Source organism: Erithacus rubecula (genome assembly GCF_903797595.1).
Source record: "Erithacus rubecula genome assembly, chromosome: 10".
Lineage (NCBI taxonomy): Eukaryota > Metazoa > Chordata > Aves > Passeriformes > Muscicapidae > Erithacus > Erithacus rubecula.
Genome location: NC_136662.1, coordinates 5,720,942 through 5,742,130, shown reverse-complemented (window position 1 = coordinate 5,742,130; position 21,189 = coordinate 5,720,942). Strand labels below are relative to the sequence as shown.

Sequence of the window (21,189 nt, the reverse complement as noted above, 5' to 3'; positions counted from 1 at the left end):
GCCAGAACCACCCCAAAAGTAGAAACCTACATTTGTTCCTGAGTGTGGCTCACAGTTTTTCCTTAACACAAACACCTAACAAGGAACACCTGGCTTGAGCACAGTGACCCAGTATAATGGTTCACAATCAGCACTTGTCTCCAAGCAGATGACTCAGTGTCTCCTCTGCTTGAAGACAAAAGTTACCCAAGTGTTTTGAGTTATTAATCAAAATATTGGATTTATCTAACTAAAATCCCCTTTCTGCCTGATTTTATACACTTGGAGCTTTTCAGAGGGATCAAGCATGATGCCATCAGACATGTAAAAACACATTTTACATTGCAAAGAGTTTCTATTACTTGGGAGCACAGAATTAAGCATCTGTATAAATTGCATTACTATAGTCACAGTAATGAGTTTGTTTTCTATTAGCTCTGCTCAACTGCTCACCAGGTTGCTCATTTCCCAGTCAGCTATTACCTGTCTGAAGTGCATTTCCATGGCAGAAAAAGAGCAAAAGCTTCTTCTGCTACTTAGCTCCTCAAGTATGAAAACACATGTTAAATTAATCAATTCAGGTGGAAAAATTAATGAGGCTGCTAGAAGATAGAGTAGAAACACCATTAATTTCCCAGCTGCTCTAGGATTCATAGACACCAGAAAAGGACTGCAGTCAGCCTAACTGCTTTGCTGTTGCAACAGAATATTATAACACACAGGCTTCACCCCACCTCAAGTTTTGGCAAGATGAAAGACACCCAGGCAGAGAAAGGAAACAATGTTTTCCTACAAGAGAGAGCCCCTTTAACTGGAGCAGCAGCTGAGAAAGAATAAAATGGGCAGCATTCACACAACAATATTCCAAAGAAAGATCCTGGACTTTCCCTTAATTAGACTTTTATAGAGCTCTGACTTCAGAACACAGAAAATTGGCATGATCATGGATGCAGTATAATTCACTATTTAATTTATTTCCCATATCAGCCAAAGCAAAGAGCAAATTACCTTTGAACTCTTGCCACATAGGTGCATCTGTTTTGCTTCACCTAACAAGGCTTTCTGAGAAGCCTTGTAAATGCTGAGTGCAGCAAGCTGTGAAAAAGGGTAAGCATCATACTCCACTGATCCCAGCATTTTATAGGGGACTCTGCACTGCAGCCCTCTGAGGAAACAGCAATCACCAAAGCTGTGCTTAAGTGCTAAAGAAACAAGGAAAAATGCAATGACTGTAACAGCAGCAGAGACAATCTGAGTCCTGAACTGAGCTACCTGTTGGTTACCTGAGGAAATCTGCATCACAGCATGGAGCTCAAGAGCTGGATTCTCAGCAGGGCACATTGCTCTGTGATACCCTCCAGGCTGTCATACTCGAGCTGATCCTGAATGTCCAGCTTTTAACTAGCTTACCTTCCACACAGAAACCCAGCTGAATGGAAAATACAAGGTTTTCTCTTCAATAAACTTAATGAATGCATGAAAGCCCCTTATTAAATATGTGGTGTTCAAACCACATTTAGGAAATAAATTTTTGTTTATCACATAGCTCCTGATCCAGCAAAATCTAAATCTGAATCGAAAAGCTGACCAGTGTTAAGATTAAGCAGAATTTACTGCAACTGAATAGTTTAGGTGAAGAGTTAATTGAGGAAAGGAAATCAGGACAGGCAGCAGTATTGTCAGTGTTTACTAAACTTTTATTTTATTGGAAGTGTTTAGTAGAACATTAGATTAGCATGACAGTCTAGATTAAAGTAACCCTTTAAAGGCAAATCTAAAAGCATGATTCTCTTAGTGGCAGTGCATCCAACCAAATCACCATATTGGTATTTTGTGCTTCATCAGTCAAGCATGGAATTAAAATACTCTTAAGAGTATCTCACACTTTCAGGCATTACCTGTAAATCTCAGCCATGGGAATAGTTTAACTTCTCTGAAGATTTTTTTGGTTTTATTTTTTATTTATTTTCTTTTTACAGGGCCTGCACCACCTGCTACATCCAACGGCAATTAAGCTGTTCCCAACTAAGCAGCTGCAAAAACGGACCGAAGGCTCAGCGTGCGGAAACCTGGCGTTTGCGAGGGGCTGGCACTGCCCAGGTGTGCCCAGGTGTGCCCGGGTCACCGCGGGCCCGGCACTGCCCAGGTGTGCCCAGGTGTGCCCAGGTGTGCCCAGGTGTGTCCGAGTCACCGCGGGCCCGGCACTGCCCAGGTGTGCCCAGGTGTGCCCAGGTGTGTCCGAGTCACCGCGGGCCCGGCACTGCCCAGGTGTGCCCAGGTGTGCCCGGGTCACCGCGGGCAGCAGGGGAGGCTGAGGCAGCCCGGCCGCGCTCAGCGACCCCGCCGGCCCCGGGGCTGTGCGGTCGCTACCTGTGCTAAAACAGCCGCTTCTCCCGACTCGGGGCCTACAGAGAAGCGCCCCGGGGGCAGCCCCAGGGGCAGGGAGCGCTCGGGGGGCTCGGCGGCCGCCGGGCACAGCCCAGCGCGGTGCGGTGCCGCCGGCCCGGCCGTGGCACGGCCCTTTGTTGTGGGCCGCGGCGGCGCGCTCGCCGTGAGGGTGGGCGTGGGCGGGGGGCGGTCGCGCCGCCGCCGAGGCCGAGGCCACCGCCCGCCGGCACCTGCCTCCCCCCGGGGCGGGACTTGGCTCCCGGGGCCGAGAGGCTCCCCCCGAGCCGCCGGGGAGCGCGGGGACAGCCCCGCCGCGCCTTTGTGCGGGGCCAGCCCACCCTACCCCGCGCCGCCGCCGCCGCCGCGCCGGGCTCTGCCCGCCACACGCCCGGGCGGCTCCGGCCGCTCCTCGGGCAGCGCGGCGGGGCTTCCCCTCTCTGCCGGCCGGCCCCCGCCTCCCGCTCCGGGCAGCATGGTGGACCTGGACAGCGAGGTGCCGCCGCTGCCGCCGCGGTACCGCTTTCGGGACTTGCTGCTGGGCGACCAGGGCTGGCAGAGCGACGACAGGTGAGCGCGGGGCGCCGTGTCCCCGGCGGGGTGTCGGGGCCGGGCAGCGCTGCCCGAGGGCTCCTCCGGGGGAAACTTCGCCGGGGATGGGGCGCGGGGGCCGCCGAGGGGCCGCGGTGCCGCGCCCCGCCCGCAGCCGGGGCGAGCCGGGCCGGAGCCCCTGGGCGGAGCGGGGCGTCCCGCGGGCTCGGAGCGCTCCCGCAGCCTCGCCCTGCCCCGCGGCACGGCTGCAGCTGGAGCCCGGGCAGGACAGGTGAGAGATCGCCTCCCTGCGATAACCTTCTCAGAGAGAGCGTCCCGAACAGAACGTGCATTCCCGTTTGTTCTAAAGCTCATTGCAGTGTCCTTTTGCTGTCCAGGCTTCTTCACATGCAGTTTCTTTCCGTGCTGGGATTATAGGCATGCACGTAACTGCCGCGGTTTTATTCCTTTATGAATTCTTTCAAATCTGTCAGCGTCTTCAGTCACACCCGATAGAAAAAGATTTGTTAGTTTCAGGTCAAATGCATCCCTTAAGAATCATAAAGAACCCTTGACATTAAAAGAAACGGACAAACCGGGAATGTGTGATCAGTTTCAAAATGTTCAATCAACAGCGTTCGTCAGCAGCACCAGCATCATTCCACTCTGCTGGACCATACAGCCTTGTGTCTCAATGGACTATTACATGATCCCATCTTGCAAAATTATGTCATACCCACTTTGTCCTAATGCTCTATTGTAGTTAAATGGCAGAAATGCAAAATTTGCAACATGTTGGACAGATTTTAATTCAGTAGATTTGCATTGTCAGAGTATGTCTTTAACTTGGCAGTCAGAAACTTTGATTTTAATGCTGTTCTACGTTATTCAGATTTTCACTACTTTCTTAAGAAAATATAGATTCTTATTGATTGATAATCACAAGATCATGCAAGTATGTAACTAAATATTACCTTTGTTTAGGAGAATATGCTCTGCATTGAAGCAGTTAAACAAATGGTGTTTATTCAGACAGTTATGAAATGGTTAATGGCATCTTAATAATAGTCACAAAAAATGAATGCTGTTGGTTGGAAATGACAGCACTGTTGCTACATAGTGGAGAGAGAAATAGTATGTTTATCAAGGCATGGTTTTACTGTTTCAAAAATGATAAGTATCTTGTAATGTAGTCAATACTTCTGATTCTTTGAGATTTTAGAAAACATAATCTTAGCATCTTACACCTGCATCGTGTTTCCTACTGGGGTATGAAAAAACTCCACAACCTTTCTTAACAGCTTTGTTTGTTTTGGGTTTTGATGGCTAAAATTTACAAAATACACTCTGTATGCTCATTTGTATCACTCTGGGGCTTAACACTTTTTCCACCTCTAGTTTGAACTTCTGTCAAGCACTTCCCTGATGCCAGTTGTTGGACTTGCACTTCATGAAGTTACCTTCTACAGAAGAAGCACAATCTGGTCTCAAACAGCAAATAGTGTAATTGCACAACCCAGAGCATCCTTTTGCTATTGTCTATTTCAGGTCTATGTGCACTTAAAAAAAATCGAAGTAAATAATTCTTAAAACAATCTTGATAGCAGAATTATAGCACAAAAGTCTTCCAGAGCATGGTTGTTATTTGAAAACTGCAGCAATGAACTGGTGAAAAATTAATAGTCAATTTTAATTATTTCATTAATATTCCAACAAGCGTTGCAAGAAAGATTTTTTTCATAATCTGAAAGACAGAAGTGTAAATGGCTTTCTAGATTTTTATGCACTGTCCTGTGCTGAGGCTGGGCACAGCTGCACAGTGGTAGGAAGGTGTGCAGGGGATTCCCCACAATGCAAGCAAGATTGTGTTTTACATGAGGCTGTGATAGCAGCACTCTCTCCTCCAGCTCTGCAAGTTACCATAGCAGTATTTTTGGATAGCAGCTTTCCAGTAACTGAATGAGAGCTATTCTTACAAAGATCTTGAGTCTTATCTGTTGTTTGTCCAGATTCTTACTTTCCTGAACTGGAGGCTATCATGATACTGAAATATTCATTCTTTCCTACATTGCTGGAATATTGCTGCTATCCATTATAGAAAAAACATGCATGCTCTGCCTAGAAATAGTGTTAAGTGGAATGTTAAGAATATTAGACATACTTCCAGGAAATACTGAATGAGAAAGACTGCAGACCTATGGGGACCCTCAGATCAGCTTCTTATTAGTTTGCAATGATTGGTATTACACAAGTATGTATTATTTTTATCTGCTTTATTGTCTTGTCTTTGCACTCTTAGGTGAATGGTTCTTGGCTGGTTTTGGTGAAGCACATCCTTTGTATTCTATTGTAAGCAGTGTGCAATATAGATACTGCCAGTTTGTACCACTTTAGTTGAATGGGTGTTAGCTGTGAATGGAGTATCTGAATCCTGAAACACAGTTAAAGCACCTCTTAGGATGGTTGCACATGATCAAGGTAGTTTGTTTTAGTTGTTGGATTTTGGCTGAGATGCTGCAAATATTTTTCTGCCTATTTCCAGTTCACTGAAACTTTTAAATTCCATTTTCTCTCAGCTCGGGCAGTGTGATGTATGCTAAGGGTTTCCATCTGTGTGATCTGTGAACTTCAGGTCTGTTACCAGCCAAACTCTGTGTCTTGTCTTAGTTCCATTCTCTTCTTGATCTTCCCAGTCTGTTCATCCTTGGGGGGATCTCTTCTCTCCTTCCCCTATGCCCTTTTTGGAAAAATGCTGCCTTTTTACTGATCAGATCCATCTTCCTGGTTTTCAGATGCTTGTTGGTTTTTTAGAGAGGAGGTGGAATTATTCCTCTCACCTGCCACAACCCACCCAGCATTGTGTGTCACCAAGTCAGTTTTAATAGCATATTGCCATTGTATGTCAGATGCTAGTATTTAATAATAAATATGATTGAATGTGAATATGACCTCTCCTCTTTTTGTTAAAAGCTATGTTTCTGACATAGTCATAGTTCAATTTTGAAACCTTAGTTATGTTTCTTTAGGGTGAAAGTTTGATCACCTATTTCTTTTAAATGTTCCTGTTAATTTATGAAATGCACATATGCTAAAATGCTTAGCTGATTGTAACAGGACTGTCATTCAGTAATTTTGTTCTTAGATCTCTACCTGGCTGAGGACAGATTTCTAATATTTATTTTTTTTTTTTATTTGGGGACTTCTATAGTGGAGCCTTACTCAGACTTTTATTTTTTTTCCTTATCTAGTCCATGATCCATTCCTTACCTGTATTTCTTCAATACAGTAACATCCATCTCACTGCTTTTGCATTCCAGTCACCTCCTCCCAAAAATTCTGCTTTCATAGCTTAGATTCATAGCCAGCCTTGCAGTTGGCTTCAGTAACAGATGGGTTCTGGGCTGTCATCTTCCACAAACGCCAAATTGGATTGTATTTTATTTTTTATGAAAGAAGATGCTGTGTGCAACAAAATCTTTGACAAATGATTTTGTTCAATGAGAAAGCAACTTCAAATAATTTATTGGCATTCTTGAATTTGCTGAGTGGTTTGGTTTTCTTTTTTTCAAAAAAAAGGATGTTAGAACCAGTTTTGGTTTTTGCAAAGCTAGATTTTCAAAGGAACCTGGTTCCCTTTGAAAACTGGAGATGAAGCTTGGTGTGACTACTACACTCATTTTCTATGGAGAACACTTCTACAAGGCAGAATGTAAAACATCAGCCCAGCTGGAGCATGTGTGTGTGTGTCAAGTGGGTGAATTCTGTGGCAAGTAGGGCAGTGGATCAGCTTTTCTCTGGCCATGGAAATATCCCAGGCACTGGGCTGAGGGTAAAGAGAAGATTGGACCTTTGACTTTTTCACTTGTTCTATAAATACTGCTAATATCCCTTTGCAAATCTTACATTTTGCTTTCATTATTGAAAGTATCTGAAAATGAAGCAGACTGTTTTGATTTACTGGATATTCTGAGATGCTTATTGACCATCATAATGCAATTTACTTTTCAGTTTGGCTGCTGGGAAGTGAGCAGAAATAGAAGGGGCACTCAGTGATTAGCACAATTATTCACCTTTTAATTCAGACAGATATCACTAAAATGTGATTGTAATAGTAAACTATGCAATGAAATGTTTCATAACCCTCGTGATTATCAGTCCTTACTCTTACTAGCTGTGTTTAAAAGCAAATAAAAACACAAGAAAAAGAAAACACAAATAAAATAAGAAAGCACCCTACCTGGTGAAGAGGTGACATCTTCAAAGTCAATAAATAATTTGTGCAGAGGAGGGGAGAAAAGAGGATATTTGTTTTAGGTTCTCGTATAAGTTTGGGAAGGCTACAATGAAGAGGTTTTTGTGTACATAAATATTTACCATGTGCTTTAAAACAGCCAAACCACAGCACACTATAAGTGTAAAGAAAGAATTCTAAGTTAAAAATTAAAAAGCGTTTACATTCTGTCCATATCACTGCCTTTTTATTAAGGCCTTTAGTATCTTGCAGAGCACGGTTTACCTCACATTTCTTAAATCATTTATGTCCAGACATTTAATCCTTTCTTTAGAAGCTTTTGAAGATAAAAAAACTGCATTTGGTTTAGTGAATTTTAGCAAGACAGGAATGTTTCCCACCATTGAAGCATGACTGATTATTCTGATGAACTGTTCAAATTCTCCCCTGCCTGCTCTAACCAAAATGTCTTGAACTATGCAGGAGTGGCTTGGCAGGTGAGTGTCCAAGGAAACAATATGAACAGATAACTTGTGGGTAGTCCAACCTCCACCTTCAGAGCATCCAATTACATAATTTTTTTTATATGCTGCTGCAAGATATTTTTACAATTTCAGTCATGGAACAAAAATTTGCATTTTCCAATTCTGTAATTCTTTTTTTCTATTCTGTGCACATATAACAAGAACATTAACTGGTACTGGAATTTCATTTCAAATCCTGCTTCTGTATTGAGATTAAAATTTGAGTCATTTTGCTACAGTATATACTTTAATTTTAAAACTATAGAGCTAAATTTTACCTTTGTGAAAGAACTGTTCTTACATTGAGTACTTATAGGATTAAATTAAAATCAACTCTCCATTCTGGTGTGCTTTCTGCATAAATGCACATTACCACCTATCTGGAAAGGAAGGAGATTCACATAATACAGAACACCTCCACACATCACTTGGACAATTGTATCCTGCTGGCTGTCATGTTGACTGGTGACTTTCAAGGAACAGCCCCCCACTGCAAATCTCAGAAGGCACTTTAACAGTCATTTGTCACAGTGAGAATTAGTGAGTAAAGCCCTCCCTTTGCCTTTCCTTCTGGAAATCACCTGAGATTGTTAAACTAAAAGGGGATAAAAAGCCCACACGTTTCTGATTCAAGTGATTTAAAATAACTGAGTCTAGATTCAACTTGTATAAAAATTCCATTATAATTTCCTCAAAAGAAAATTCTATTACAGTTTCTTCAAAATAATCCTCCTCTTTCCTTCAAGAAATACTTTAGTCAATTTGGCCTCCTCATTTTAGAAAACATGTTAACTTACAGGAATTCTTTCATTTAACAGAAGCTATAAAATAAAAGGACTTAAGCAGCTATTGTCAAATTTATCTGGATTTGCCCTTGTAACTAAATTTTCATAACCACAACGCTTAAACTCTAATGTAAAAACTTGATTTTGATTGAAATTGCTCAAAATCTTGACAGTCAAATTCTCTGAGAGCAAGTGTTTTCATATCTTGCAGTGAGCCTCTGCATAGTAGTTGAAAATTTTGAATTGCCCTAAACCCTGAAAAAACTTACTGTGTGTACAGGTCAAGCCCTTTCTCACTGCTTAAAATAAGTAATAAAGAAAAATATTTACATTTGTAAAACTGATGCATTTACCACAGCAAGAGGCCTGAGTTTACACTCTTGTGGCAGGTTTAGGAGCACAGTCCCAGGAAAGTAAACTGTTAATATATTTCCCTACTCACTGTCCTTCTGAATTTATCCTGACTGGATCCCTATACAGATAAAACACCTGTGTGTAAGGGAGAGGATGTAATGCTTTGTAGCAGGCAGTGCCTTTGGCCTCACTCTGATTTGTGTTTTACCATATTTTTTGCAACAACAACAACGGAGGCCAGAATGCATTATTTCTGTGTTTCTATATTCAACTTTAACTAGCCCACAGTGTGGAATTGGGAAAGGACATGGAAAGAAAAGTGGAATTTCAGTGTTGCTATGACTGGATATGTCCAAGGAAGATGTTGGTAGCACATCCCAGCAAGTTTTATACTGCACAAACCATTTAAGTGTCTCATCTTGAAAACTCTCACAGACCAAGTAGTTTTCCTCCTCTGGGACAACATGATGCGCAGTTTGTAAATGTACTTGGTACTTCAATCATTACTTAATTATGGACTTATTGCTAAAGCTCTTATTTTTCCATCTCCAACTTGACACATGCTACTTTACATCTGGCAGACTCTATAATACTCCGTGGGGAGCTAAAGCAGTTCTTTCCCTCCTAATTTTATGATTATTATTCTATCACATCCAATGATTAAGACTATTTATTTTATAACAGTAAGCTCTGTGCTGCACTTTGCCTTTCATAATGACTCTTCCATAACAAATGGTAGCATTGATTTATATTGTCTTCCCTTTATCCTTTAGCAACGAAATAGATCACTTGGAGCATCTGAAATGTCTGTTTTAAACTTCTTTAAAGAAAGGGTAAAGTTGTAAAATCTGCTAGCCATTTCTGTGTTATATATTTAGTTTCTAGACTTCACAATCCAAGGTGATTTTTATCATACCTGAATTCTGACACAATATGCCCAAATGCTTATACTAATCCACTAAATACTGCAAATGTGGATTCTTCACTTTTTTTTCAAGTAAATGAGCAAGTTAAGTCGTTCCTGGAGGCCTCCACTCTCTGGTCCCATAATCCATGTCATTGGAGAGAATGCCATTCAAGAGCTGTAAGTGTTCTGCAGCACAGAAAATTTGGTGCAGAATGCCTTAAAACAGCTGTTAAAGATTTCAGCCTCCTCCGTGCAATCATCTGCTAATTATGTTAGCAGTCAACTTCCTGGTGGGAAGTAGCAATAAAACAGAAACAGTCATTAGGAGACAAAACCCAGTGTTTATCCTCACAGATAAAAACAGTGATATTATTATTTACTCAGAAGTATCTTGAGGAACAAAGCCTTCCTCCACTAAGGGAAATATCTGTTGGGAAGTGCTGTATTTTTGTGGTGGAAAGCAGGTTGCCAAGTCTGTCATCTCTGTGCCTGCCTTGCCATGTACCAAACTATGGAAGATGTGGAAGGAAGACACAAGGTTAGATCAGTGCAAGTTATCTACTGAGGTAGCAGAAAAGAGAAGACTGCCTGTCCCTGAGCCTGGGTGTGACAAGCCACCTGCCAGATGCAGCCATTAATAACTGCATCTCCAGCAGCCACCAGCACAAGGGTCATGTGCCTGGCAGGGACAATGACACAGTTTGAGCAACAGTCCTCACTATGGGTTAGCTCTGCCAGAGAGTCTGGCCCTCCCTCCTGGATTCTGCACCCTGTGTCAAACCCCTTTGGTATTATGTAAAGATAAGAGTTTTGCCCTTTGGCTTTCTATGATGTTAAAGTTAATGGCATTTGCTGTATTTGTAGCTTAAAGTTACAGAGCTCCTTCACAGCATACAGTTGTTAAAGTATTTAATGAGGAGGAAACATGATAAAATAGCCTCACTCATTTATTGTTCTGAATAACCAAAAACGTTCTAGAGATTTTATGTTTTTCTCACTTTGTTTCCTCTTGCCCTTGTGGCTCAAGATAATTGTATTACAGACAAAACCAGGGTTACCAGACCTAATCTGAACCAAATGCCAATGGGAAAAAACCCAAGCTGCCCTGTAGATGGAAAGCTGTGGTTATGCTTTAGGTTGTTGTGAATAACAACCTAAATGTTGATACACAACATTCCCTGACCCTGGAATGGGATTTAGTTTCTCATCTTCACACCAAACTCAAAAGAAGCTGAGGGCACTGATCACTTATCACTGTTGCCCTGTAGTTCTCACCATGGAGCAGAGACAGCTCTAACAGAGGGACTAAAGGCTAAGCTCTATATTTAGCTGAATGTACCCTTTTGAGAAGTGAGCAAGCTATGTTTTCACTGTGTACAGCAATCTAGAATTTGATCATTGTTCAAAGGGGTTTCAGTTCAACAAATACCTTTTGAAAAGCCATTTTTGTAGATAATGTCCAGTCTTTAATTACTGTTTTGCTCTCTCAGTACTAATTCAAAGAACATAATACAAACACAGAAAGTGGAGCAAATGACTGTAATGTGCTGATGTTGATTAGTCAACCTAGTTTTATAAAGACTATCAAAGTCTAAGTAGATTTTTCACCAACCTAAAATTGTCATAGAAGAGAAGCCAGTCTCACAAGAGCTATTGCATATACTGTGTGTTTCACTGACACTGTGGAGTGCATTCAGTGACCCACATGATCATTTATTTTTGTACAGGCACTGACCGCAGATTGCATGAAAATTACAATTCAGCTAAAATGGTACAAACAACATTCAAAGTGCAGTGAATTAATTTTAAAGTCTTGATTAGCTTTTCCTTTTTTTTTTTTTCTATTTTTTGGCAGTTGACAGATCAGTTTGAATTCAGAAAAGAACAACAAAGTGAGGTAAATTCATGTGAACATTATGAATTAATTTAAGACAATTAATTGTGGAAGTCACTGTAACCAGCTCAACTGGTGATTCAGAATGTTGGGATTTCAGTGTGGTGCTGACAGAGCATTTCATGTAGGAAGAACAAGGCTGTCTCCTGGGAATGTTTCACATTATGGAAGAAATACCTCTGAACATGTAGGAGAGAGGAAAATTTCAAGGGCCTCTAAAAGGCAGTCTGCTGGGATATAGCATGGGCTAGTCTGAGACTGAGGTTGTGGAAGACCTCAGGTTTTGCTCCTAATTTCAGATAAGTACAAGGTGTTAGAAGATCACTGTTATCAAGATTATGAGGTGAATGTCTTCCAAGGCAAATGAGTGGAGATAGAGAGTCGTGTAGCACCCTGCTGCTGCTTGACTTCAAGCTAAGCTGAACTGGTCATTTAGAAATTCCCTTCCTTTCTAAGATGGCAGAACCACTTTACAGTGACAAAAGTGTCAGATGGACAGAGCTGGGAATACTGGGAATATTACTGTGCTTTCTTGTACCCCCCTAGACACTGGAGAATTGGAGAATCAAACCTCCTGGCATCCATCCTGCCGGTTCTATCCACGAGCACAAATTCTCCTCGTTCTATCTGTGCATCCCACCTCAATCTGAGCAGCACTAAGGTCTGTGTCAGACTGGAAAACAAGATAGCAGAACAGAGCCTGTCCTGACCCACCTGACCCATACAGTTAGCTAAAGAGATCTTAAATAAATTGACTGTCAAAAAAGCCTGCAAAATCTGAAATTTATGCATTCATTTTGGAAGTTATGTTTACGGGGGGAAAATAGTGTTTACATTGACTTGGCCAGCATTCTGAAGGCACTTGCTAAATGATTTTCTAAAAACACACGAGGCACATTTTGAAAGTTTGACGTCATTATTTTAAAAAATTAAATACTGGGCAAACTGTTCTGCCAGCCATAAAACTGATGAACAGCATTTTACTTCAGAGAGTACTAAGTGTTATTTAATATGAATAAAGATGATAGAATTAAACTTTTAAAATATTGTGAAACTTGATATTTTAAATTTTTCTTAAACTAATGAAGAGGTAATTAAAACCATGCCTTATGATTAATCAGGAAGTGTAATAGCTCACTCTGAGTAAGGAGACTAAGATTTATGTGAAGTCAGTAATTATATGTACCCTGGTAGCTGTGGAGAGAACAGTATCAGACAGGTGACATTTTAGAGATAATAATGACTTTTAAAGCACTTGTTCAATTATGCGTTCAGAGTTCTTGAATCATTGCCACTCCTTAATGAGACATTTATAATTTATATGAAAATTTAATAATTTTTTTTCTATGTAAAACAATAATCATATCCTTGTATCAGGCTGCATTTGAAAGGAAGAAATCAGTTCCAGTCCGCTGTTAGATATATTGCACTGTGTATGTATGTTAAGTATATACAAGTATTACTTCAGAAATCCTACATATTTTATCCTCCATCTGGATGTCATCATTGGAGCCAAAGCAGCTTTAAATACTAGAGAATAAAGACAGATATGTCTCAAGGTGCAATTCTTTTGGAAGGAGTCATCAGCAGGAAATGTCATCAGCACTCTTTCCCTGATGATTTGATAGAGGAAATGGAGTCTCCACAACCTTTCTCTGTGAAAAAGAGGAGAGACTTTCTCTGTCTGTGGGAAGCGTCAGGAGAGACACCTCCTGTCAAGTACTGGGCTTTGGTTTATGTCTTTTCCTGAGTCTGTGCCTGGATGCTTCTTCTCTGTATTTATCTGTTAAATCTGCCTTTTGTGTAGCTGGTGAGCGTGTGCTGGTGGGAGAGTGCAAGTGTACACAGCTCCCATCATTTCAGGAAAATTGCTATAATCTGATATTCAGCCTTCTATTAGTTCTCAAAGTTGTTGGCATTCTAATGGCATATTTTGGGGCGTTGTCTAAGTGTTTCCAGATTGCATATGTGGACTGTCTCAATATGTAACTTTAAAAAGACACTCCTTTTTATAAAGTTACCCTGCTCTTGGGCATGTGTAAAAAGCATATGTGGTATAATTTTTTGTCTTTTTCACTTTTTAACACTTCGGCTATAAATGGGATCTCAGAAAAGTTCTTTCTAGGCTTACTAAGGTGTCTGTGGGAAGTTCCTGACAAATTTCATTTGACTTCTTATGACTTCTCCCCTTGCAGATCAGTCATGGTTCCCATAATTTCTTGTCCTGTAATAAAAAATATTGTTAATCTAAGTAAACCTGTGGACAGGTGGGAATTGAGCAGAGTAAAGAAAAAAAAAAGACTTAAGCTTTTAAACTAACTTTATGTATTGCCTTTGATGTCATTGTTTTGCATCCTACCTAATCCTTTCCAACTTGAGGGAAAAATGTAGCTTGGAGAAGAAATAAACACACAAAAATATTTAAGTGATTTGATTTAATGTTTTTTCCATGCTCCTGCATGTTTTGTGACAATGGTCAGTACATAATTTTGGAATATGATCCAAAAGATAATGATGTAATATTTTTAAGTACTAAAAACTAAAAATAGTAAAATATAATATCATTACCTTTAAGAGTGCTGTTATTAACTAGTGATATTTCTCCTTTGGGAATACTGCTGGCTAGGACTAGAATCAAGAAAGAGCTATAAAAATTAAGCTCCATTGTGAATAGTTTTGGGTGTTTTTCCTTATAGATCAGTAAAAAACCCAATTAGCAGCTCTGTTCCTTATTTGCCATGCTCTCCTCTTTTCCTAGTAAGTCCACTTCCAACAATTTCTGGTTGAAACTAGGGAACTGTGAAGGCCAAACACCAGTGTTTTATCTGTGAGATTGCCATGCCATCTAAAGTGCATGTGTATAAATTCTCCATCCCTAGTGTACATTATTGTTTTGGCCAGAGTTGTGTTCCCTACGTGTGATTTAAATACTGTACACCTACTAAATTTACATGAAGAAAGTTAGCCAGAAAGTGTCCTGACAGTTATGGAGGATTGAGACACATATAAACTTCTTTAAAGTAGTTTGCAGAAAGATTTTCATGTTTTCACATTGAGTACCACCTTCTTTTAAAGAGGAGTTCATTTCATGACTCTCAGTCTTAGTGGAAGGTTTTTTTTTCCATTGAAGTACCAGGCAATACAGTATCATCACTTCTGATCATTTGTTGCACCTTGATCCTGTGTAACTTATTAAGGCAGCAGATATAACTGCAGAGATTTCCCAATATATGGAAAACTCAAAGCTAGCTTCAATTGCCCTTATCACTAGAATAAATACAGGCATAATAGGAAAAATAGAAACACAATTGAAGAAAAAGTCCAATGAATTCCGTGCTTAATTTTTCCCTGTTGAATGTGAAATAATAGTTTATTACTTTAAGTCTCAGTTTGATAAGTGAATCATGATAAATGCATTTTCAGCCTCTATAGAGTTGGGATGTATGTATAACTAGTAATTACTGGAAACCATCCTTGGCTATCCTGTATTGAGGTTCATGGAGCATTCTGCCTGTGAACTCCTCTTATTTTATATATTTTAAATGGCAATACATACTGTCAGTTCCTAAATAGAATATTTCAGGTGACAGCTTAGCCACCAGTGTTTGACAACCTAAAAATATTCTAGGAGATTGAGAAGTTCACAGATAAGACATGTATCAGTCAAAATGTTGAAAAGAATATGCTAATTTGTTGTTACTCAGTATTTTAAGGATGGATATGCTTTGGGTGCTTCTGTAAATGCAACTTCTCTACAAGTCCAATGCTAAACAACAAGCAGATACGAAAAAGAGAACTGTGCTGTAGCACTTGGTTTTCTTGCAAACCTTAGCACCAGGTCACATTTCAAATACTTTTTCAAGAGAATGTAAACTGTCTAATTTGGAGGATTAGGAGTCTGGGAAAGTAATTATATTAAGAACCAAAGTATGACCATATTTTTTTTAATTTCACTTATTTTAATTTGAAAAGTACCCTAGGCTGAAGTTTACAGTGCCAAATAATAAACTGAAATATTCTTTCTTTTGTGTGTAAAGCTTTACTTTAAAATGTAATTTATCATCAGACATAAGCTAGCATTTAGGTAGCCAAGAGGAAGTTCTGCTCTCATTAACCTTACAAGGAAGTCTCTCATAAATTACTACATAGCTCTCTAACCATAGACAGATGATCTAAATCTTACTCTGAAGCCTGGCTGTGATTTTGATAAGATGTTGCAAAGATAAGCATAAAAAATAAAATTACATGTCAAGTTGATCTTCAGAATAAAAAAAATGTAGCCATATGTGTTTAAAGTTAATTCAGTAGCTTCATTGAAAATTTGATGATTTTTAAAGGCATGGTAGAGAGAAGCCAGAGTGGTATATAAAATTTCCCACTGGTATTTGATCATCTCAGCCATTATATGGCAGCATAAGTGGGATTGCAAATAAGTGCTGAAATACTGGCATAAATAGACTCCATAAATACAGTAGGAATGCTATTTAACAGTGTATTTGAATATATCTGAAATACTCTTTTCCATTTCCAGAGGAGAAATAGTTCAATACAGTCAACCGGAATAAAATTATTCTATTGATAAATTATACTAATTTCCTTTTTAACTGTGCAGAATTGCAAAAAAAAAAAAAAAAAAAAAATCTGAGAAAAACAAAACCAAAACTCCAGGTAGACTAATTTATTTAATATCTGAGTCTAGACTGAATTGGCTACAGCTTTCTCATCAAATTCCCCCAAGTCAGCCATTATTGCACGGCTTCATTAGTGAGAAGAATCTGGAGCATTTTGAAGACAAGGCATTTTACACTCCGTCATTTTAACTGAGACTGTTTTATTCACATTTTAGTGATTATGATGTACATTTCACAGCACTCTGAGGTATGAGAGCATGATTTTATAACTTTTATCTCCTTGTAGTTTTTTGTGGGAACCTTTTAGAGCTGAAAAGTAGAGTGCTGAAATAAGCAACTGACCACAGACAATGTGAGAATCGCAGGCTACAGCAGGGATTTGAATCAAAAACATGCAAGAGAAGGCCATGTTTGCTCATAAGTACCTATGATAAAATGAGTGGATTAGATGTGTAAAATGTAGGTAGCAACATAACCATTGTCTTCCTGCACTTCCAGTGGAGTTGGTAAACTGCAAGCCCTGAGCATTGCACTGCCTTTCAGGTAATTTTTCAGACTTCAGCTGAAGTCTGCACAATGCAATTTCAGACCCTTAGTTCAGCCACAGAGGTACCAGGAGGGAAAGATGGATAGAGCTATTAGGAAGGGAAGAAAAATTATGAATGGGCTTGGAACTCTTTGATTTTCCAAGTCACACAATCCTGGAAATTGTTCATATTTCTTTTCCCTTTCCTTGTAAAAAAGATATTACCCTCCATTTGCATTACAAGATAAAATCCTAGGATAGGGTGCATGCAGTATAATACCAGGAAACCTGAGCTTGAAGAGTTACTGAAGTAGACTAGTTTCCTTATAACAAAGGGATGAAGATTGAAAAGTGAGCACAAGTCAAAGTTCTTTCCTCTGCTTCTGCTTTATGAGATATGAAGGGGAATTCTTAACCTGTGGTGAGACAAACAGCAAAAATCTCATTTAGTGGAGCAGGATATGTCTCCTTAGGAGGGAAATGTATATGGGTTTTTTTAGCATCTCTATGACCAGATGCACAGAGGTCAGAGTCTGGTTAATAGATATGGATGAACACATTTTTTGCCTAAACAATTAATAGAAAGAGAGTGAAGTATATGGATTTATAATTCCTTTGAGTTCAACTAAGATGTATACAATTTGATAAAATATTTATTAAATGCTGTTGGTTTAGTGTTCTTATTCTCTGGTTTCAAGGCAAATAAAGATTAATTTTGCTTTGCTTTATATCTGCTTTATAGGTGCAACCAGTCTCTGCTTTGCTATGTCAATAAGAAATTACTGTTTTATTCTGTTGGAAGGCTCTCTGTTCTATCTGTACATTCCTTTATGATACAGGGGTTTGTGCTGTATTTTTTTTCAAGTTTCTACCTCCTTATTCAGTAGGTACTTTTCCTCTGTGACTTTTAAGCTGATTGATTATATTAAAATACAAAAAAATGGCTTATTTCTACAATTTATACAGTATTTTTACTGAGGATAGGTGCTCACTTTATGTTATATCATAACATGTTTATTTTACTTTTTTTTTTGTTTACTTCTTTTCCTTTGTATGAGCATGTGATTTTTTTACCTTCAGTATCAATCTCCAGAGAACCTTTTGAAATGCCTTATAAAAATTTTAGTACATGATGTTCGCTTTAGACTTCCCCCTTATCTATCTCTCCCAATTATCTCATAATGGAGCAGAGTGCTACAGCTCATAGTCTATTTATATCTGTCATTTGCTTCATTCTTAGTTTGTTCCCAGGCTAATCCAACTTGTAGATCTTGGCATGGGTGCCATTTATTCTTTTTTCATCTCTTGTTGACATGCTAACTAGTACTTATATTTTTGTCATTCTCAATGCACATGATGAGAATATTTTGATTCGCCTTTTGCCGTGATTTTATTTACCTGCTATTTTTAACTTTACTCTTATCTATAATATTGTGGTTACAAAATATGTCAACTCAGTGTCTGGTATTGGAGCCTAGTCACTGTAGAGAAACAGCACAGGATTCCCCTCTCAAAAAGAGTGGGGCAAAAGTCAAGCCATGTGCAGCAAGTAGATGGGGCACAGGACCAGGATATATAGATCAAATATGAATTGAGCAGTGGAAAATTCAGGGTACTGAACTACCCTTAATATGGAAGATACATGACTCTTGAGAGACTGTTAGAGGGTTTTGAGGTTGGCTTTGTTTTTGAAAATCATTTGAAGACAGCAAACAGGGAAATGGAAGAATGAATGCAGGAAAAATGGCCAAGATTACAGCAATAAATGGAGCACAGCCTTCCCCTGGGCAGAGCCGTGGCTCGATCGCCTTCAGGTGTAGATTTGTGTTTGTGCAGTGGCGTGGGACAGGGGATTTGGTTATTGACTCCGGGTGACTGCAGCTTCTCCAGAATCAGTTTAGCACAAAAATAGGACCTGTAAAAGCCTCCTTTTGGGAATAGTGTGTTTGTGCATCTTCTTGTACGTCTGACTTGCACTTCTGACTATGCCTGCAAAAGGATCAATTTTGATTTTATAAACACTACAAATTAAAATAGGGGATTACAGAATGCTTTATTTTAGTAAGCTTGCTGTGTATAATGCTGTTTCATTTGATGGTGTAAATTCACACAGCTGAAATTTAAGATTCTAAGTTTTCTAAATGCTGTTGTTAAAAGGGTGAAAGCTCTTATAGTATGTTTTTTTTTATTGGCCAGCCATATTTATCTTTGCTCGATTCGATTTCTCTTTAAAATTGAAGAGTATCTGCACAAAGGCAGACTTAGTCTGTTATTTAGTAGAATGAACTGGTCTGTTTGGTCATTCATTTAGAAGAGTGGTAAGAGATAAGAGGAAATAATGTAAGAGCAGAGCAAGTGAAACACTGTTGTAATATATTATTTTAGTATAGCCTCATTCTGGTATACTCCCTTTTTGAACATTTCCCTCCATCAACACTTATTTCCACACATTTCCATATTAACTTTGTTCTTGCTATCAATATAGTTATTATTGGAATCAGCATTTTCCCAGTGACACCCAAGTGGTCCATGTGCTGTGTTCTGAAGTGCTAAAATGTGCTCTGGAGTTTTTCTATTAGTTAACATTTACGGGCAGTGTCAATAAGGAGAGGTTGCAGAGAAACATCTGTAGCATCTTAGACAGGAGTAACTTGTGTTTGTGAAAAGCACTTTGAATGGATGATTATTAACATGGTCAAGTAAAAAGATGATGTGTTCTGCAAAAACTTCCTCTGTGATCACACTTAGGAATGCAGTTCTATGAACATCACCCTCTACAATCATAGATCTGATCTGACTGAAAATCTCCGAAGGAAAGAATATAGTCAGTCTCCAATTAGAGCAAAGTCCCAGTCAGACTAATCTAGAAATCACCCATTTGTAGGGGTGTGAGTAGAGACACCCTCCCTCACTTGTACAGATGGCAGCTTCTTCCACTGGTCATAAAACAGCATCCTAACTTGACAATGTGCCTATTGCTGTCTGCCAACAGTCAGCACAACCTGATTTGGGTAACTTGGAGTTTATATCTGGTTTGTACACAAATCTGTACTGGTGGTTTATCTGGTAATGAGCAAATCAAGTGTTGGTTGGGCACTACTGATAGATTTAATGATAGCTGGCAAACAATTGCCTTGTTGAGAACAGTGAACTAAATGTTCATAAATAAACAACTGTCTAGTTCTAAATGTAAATTAAACAGCTACTGCCTCTGTAAACTAAAAACTGCCTAGATGACTGTCCTGAAAGCCTAATAGGTATCCAACAGATGATTGATTAAGTGAAGGCATGCAGCTGTCTAATCCTTAATTATTTTGCTGCTTCTGCAGAGATTCTGAATCTGTACTTCAAAAAGAGTCCATGCTGAACACACACGCACTCACACACACACACACACACACTCTTTTCCCAAGTTGTGTATCCCCTTGCCTGCAAGTTTATCAGTCATACAGCTGATGTCCTGAGCCCCTCTGCATTGCCAGACTGACAGCAACTCTCTAATAGTGAGCTCAAACCAAAGCCCAGGGTTTGGTCCTGTGCTCCTCTCAGGGCTGCTCTTTGCTGCTCTGCAGGCTGCAGGAGAAAGGGAACTTTGTGCCCCTCTGTTCCAGCAGCCTGAGCCCGATGACACTTTGTGTTTGCTACTACAGATGCTGAAATCCTGGGGAGCTGCTTTTATTTGCCACATCGTAAGGCTTTGCTACTGCTTCCACCAAACTGTGCTTAAGCCTTTTTGTGGTGGTTGCTCCCTAGGACTCCTTTGTAACATTTTTTTCTCATGCTTTTATGTTTCTGTTTGTCTGTCTTATAGTTGTGGGGTTTTTTTAAAGACACAACTGGAGAAATAATAAGTGCTATCATTTTGGCCTTTGTGGATTACTGCTACAATTGTGATTTGGACTGCCAGACTTATTTACACTCTGTTGCACTACAAGGCACCTGTCAAGCACAGTTTTCATGCAATTTCTGTGGAAGTATACAATAATCTTAACTTGTCAGTCCTATATAAATGTTTACATTGTGTTGTGGGTATGTACAAGGATTTAGCTTCCACATAGCACTTCTCAGCCAGCCTTGTTTGTGCCGTGTGAGCTGCTCTGAGCAGCTCTGCTGCAGAGGGCCCTGGAGAGCAGCTTTGGCACTTATTCCACACTCATCATATCCCTCTCCAGAGGGGATGAGGAGGTGACAAAGCACTTCTCTGACAGCTGGGGGGTGGCAGGAGGAAGTTGTGAGGATTAGGGATGGGAGGAAAGGAGTAAGTGGCAAAGGTGGTAACAGGGAGTGAAATTGAGCGCTCTTCTTCCTTCGCATCTCCTGAGCTGGAGGAGCAGCCAAGAGGTCAAATAATCAGAACCAAAGATGTGTGTATCACAGGTGTGGAGATGCACACACAGACTGCAGATGAGAGCACTGAAGACTGAAACTTCATTCTGGTTAAA

The 21,189-nt window shown here is 39.8% G+C and overlaps 1 protein-coding gene across 5 annotated transcripts in view; it reads left to right on the top strand.

Moving 5' to 3' along the window:
* Nucleotides 1–2,553: 2,553 nt before the first annotated feature.
* The window catches only part of KCNT2 (potassium sodium-activated channel subfamily T member 2), a 109,736-nt gene continuing 91,100 nt past the window's right edge, over nucleotides 2,554–21,189 (top strand). The window contains exon 1 of one of the 5 annotated variants that reach the window (XM_079313484.1): nucleotides 2,554–2,934. In XM_079313484.1, the coding sequence (XP_079169610.1) occupies nucleotides 2,840–2,934 (95 nt within the window). In that variant the 5' untranslated portion in view covers nucleotides 2,554–2,839. The remainder of the gene's footprint in view (nucleotides 2,935–21,189) is intronic. The other 4 variants (XM_079313481.1, XM_079313483.1, XM_079313482.1 and 1 more) reach the window with 4 other exon arrangements.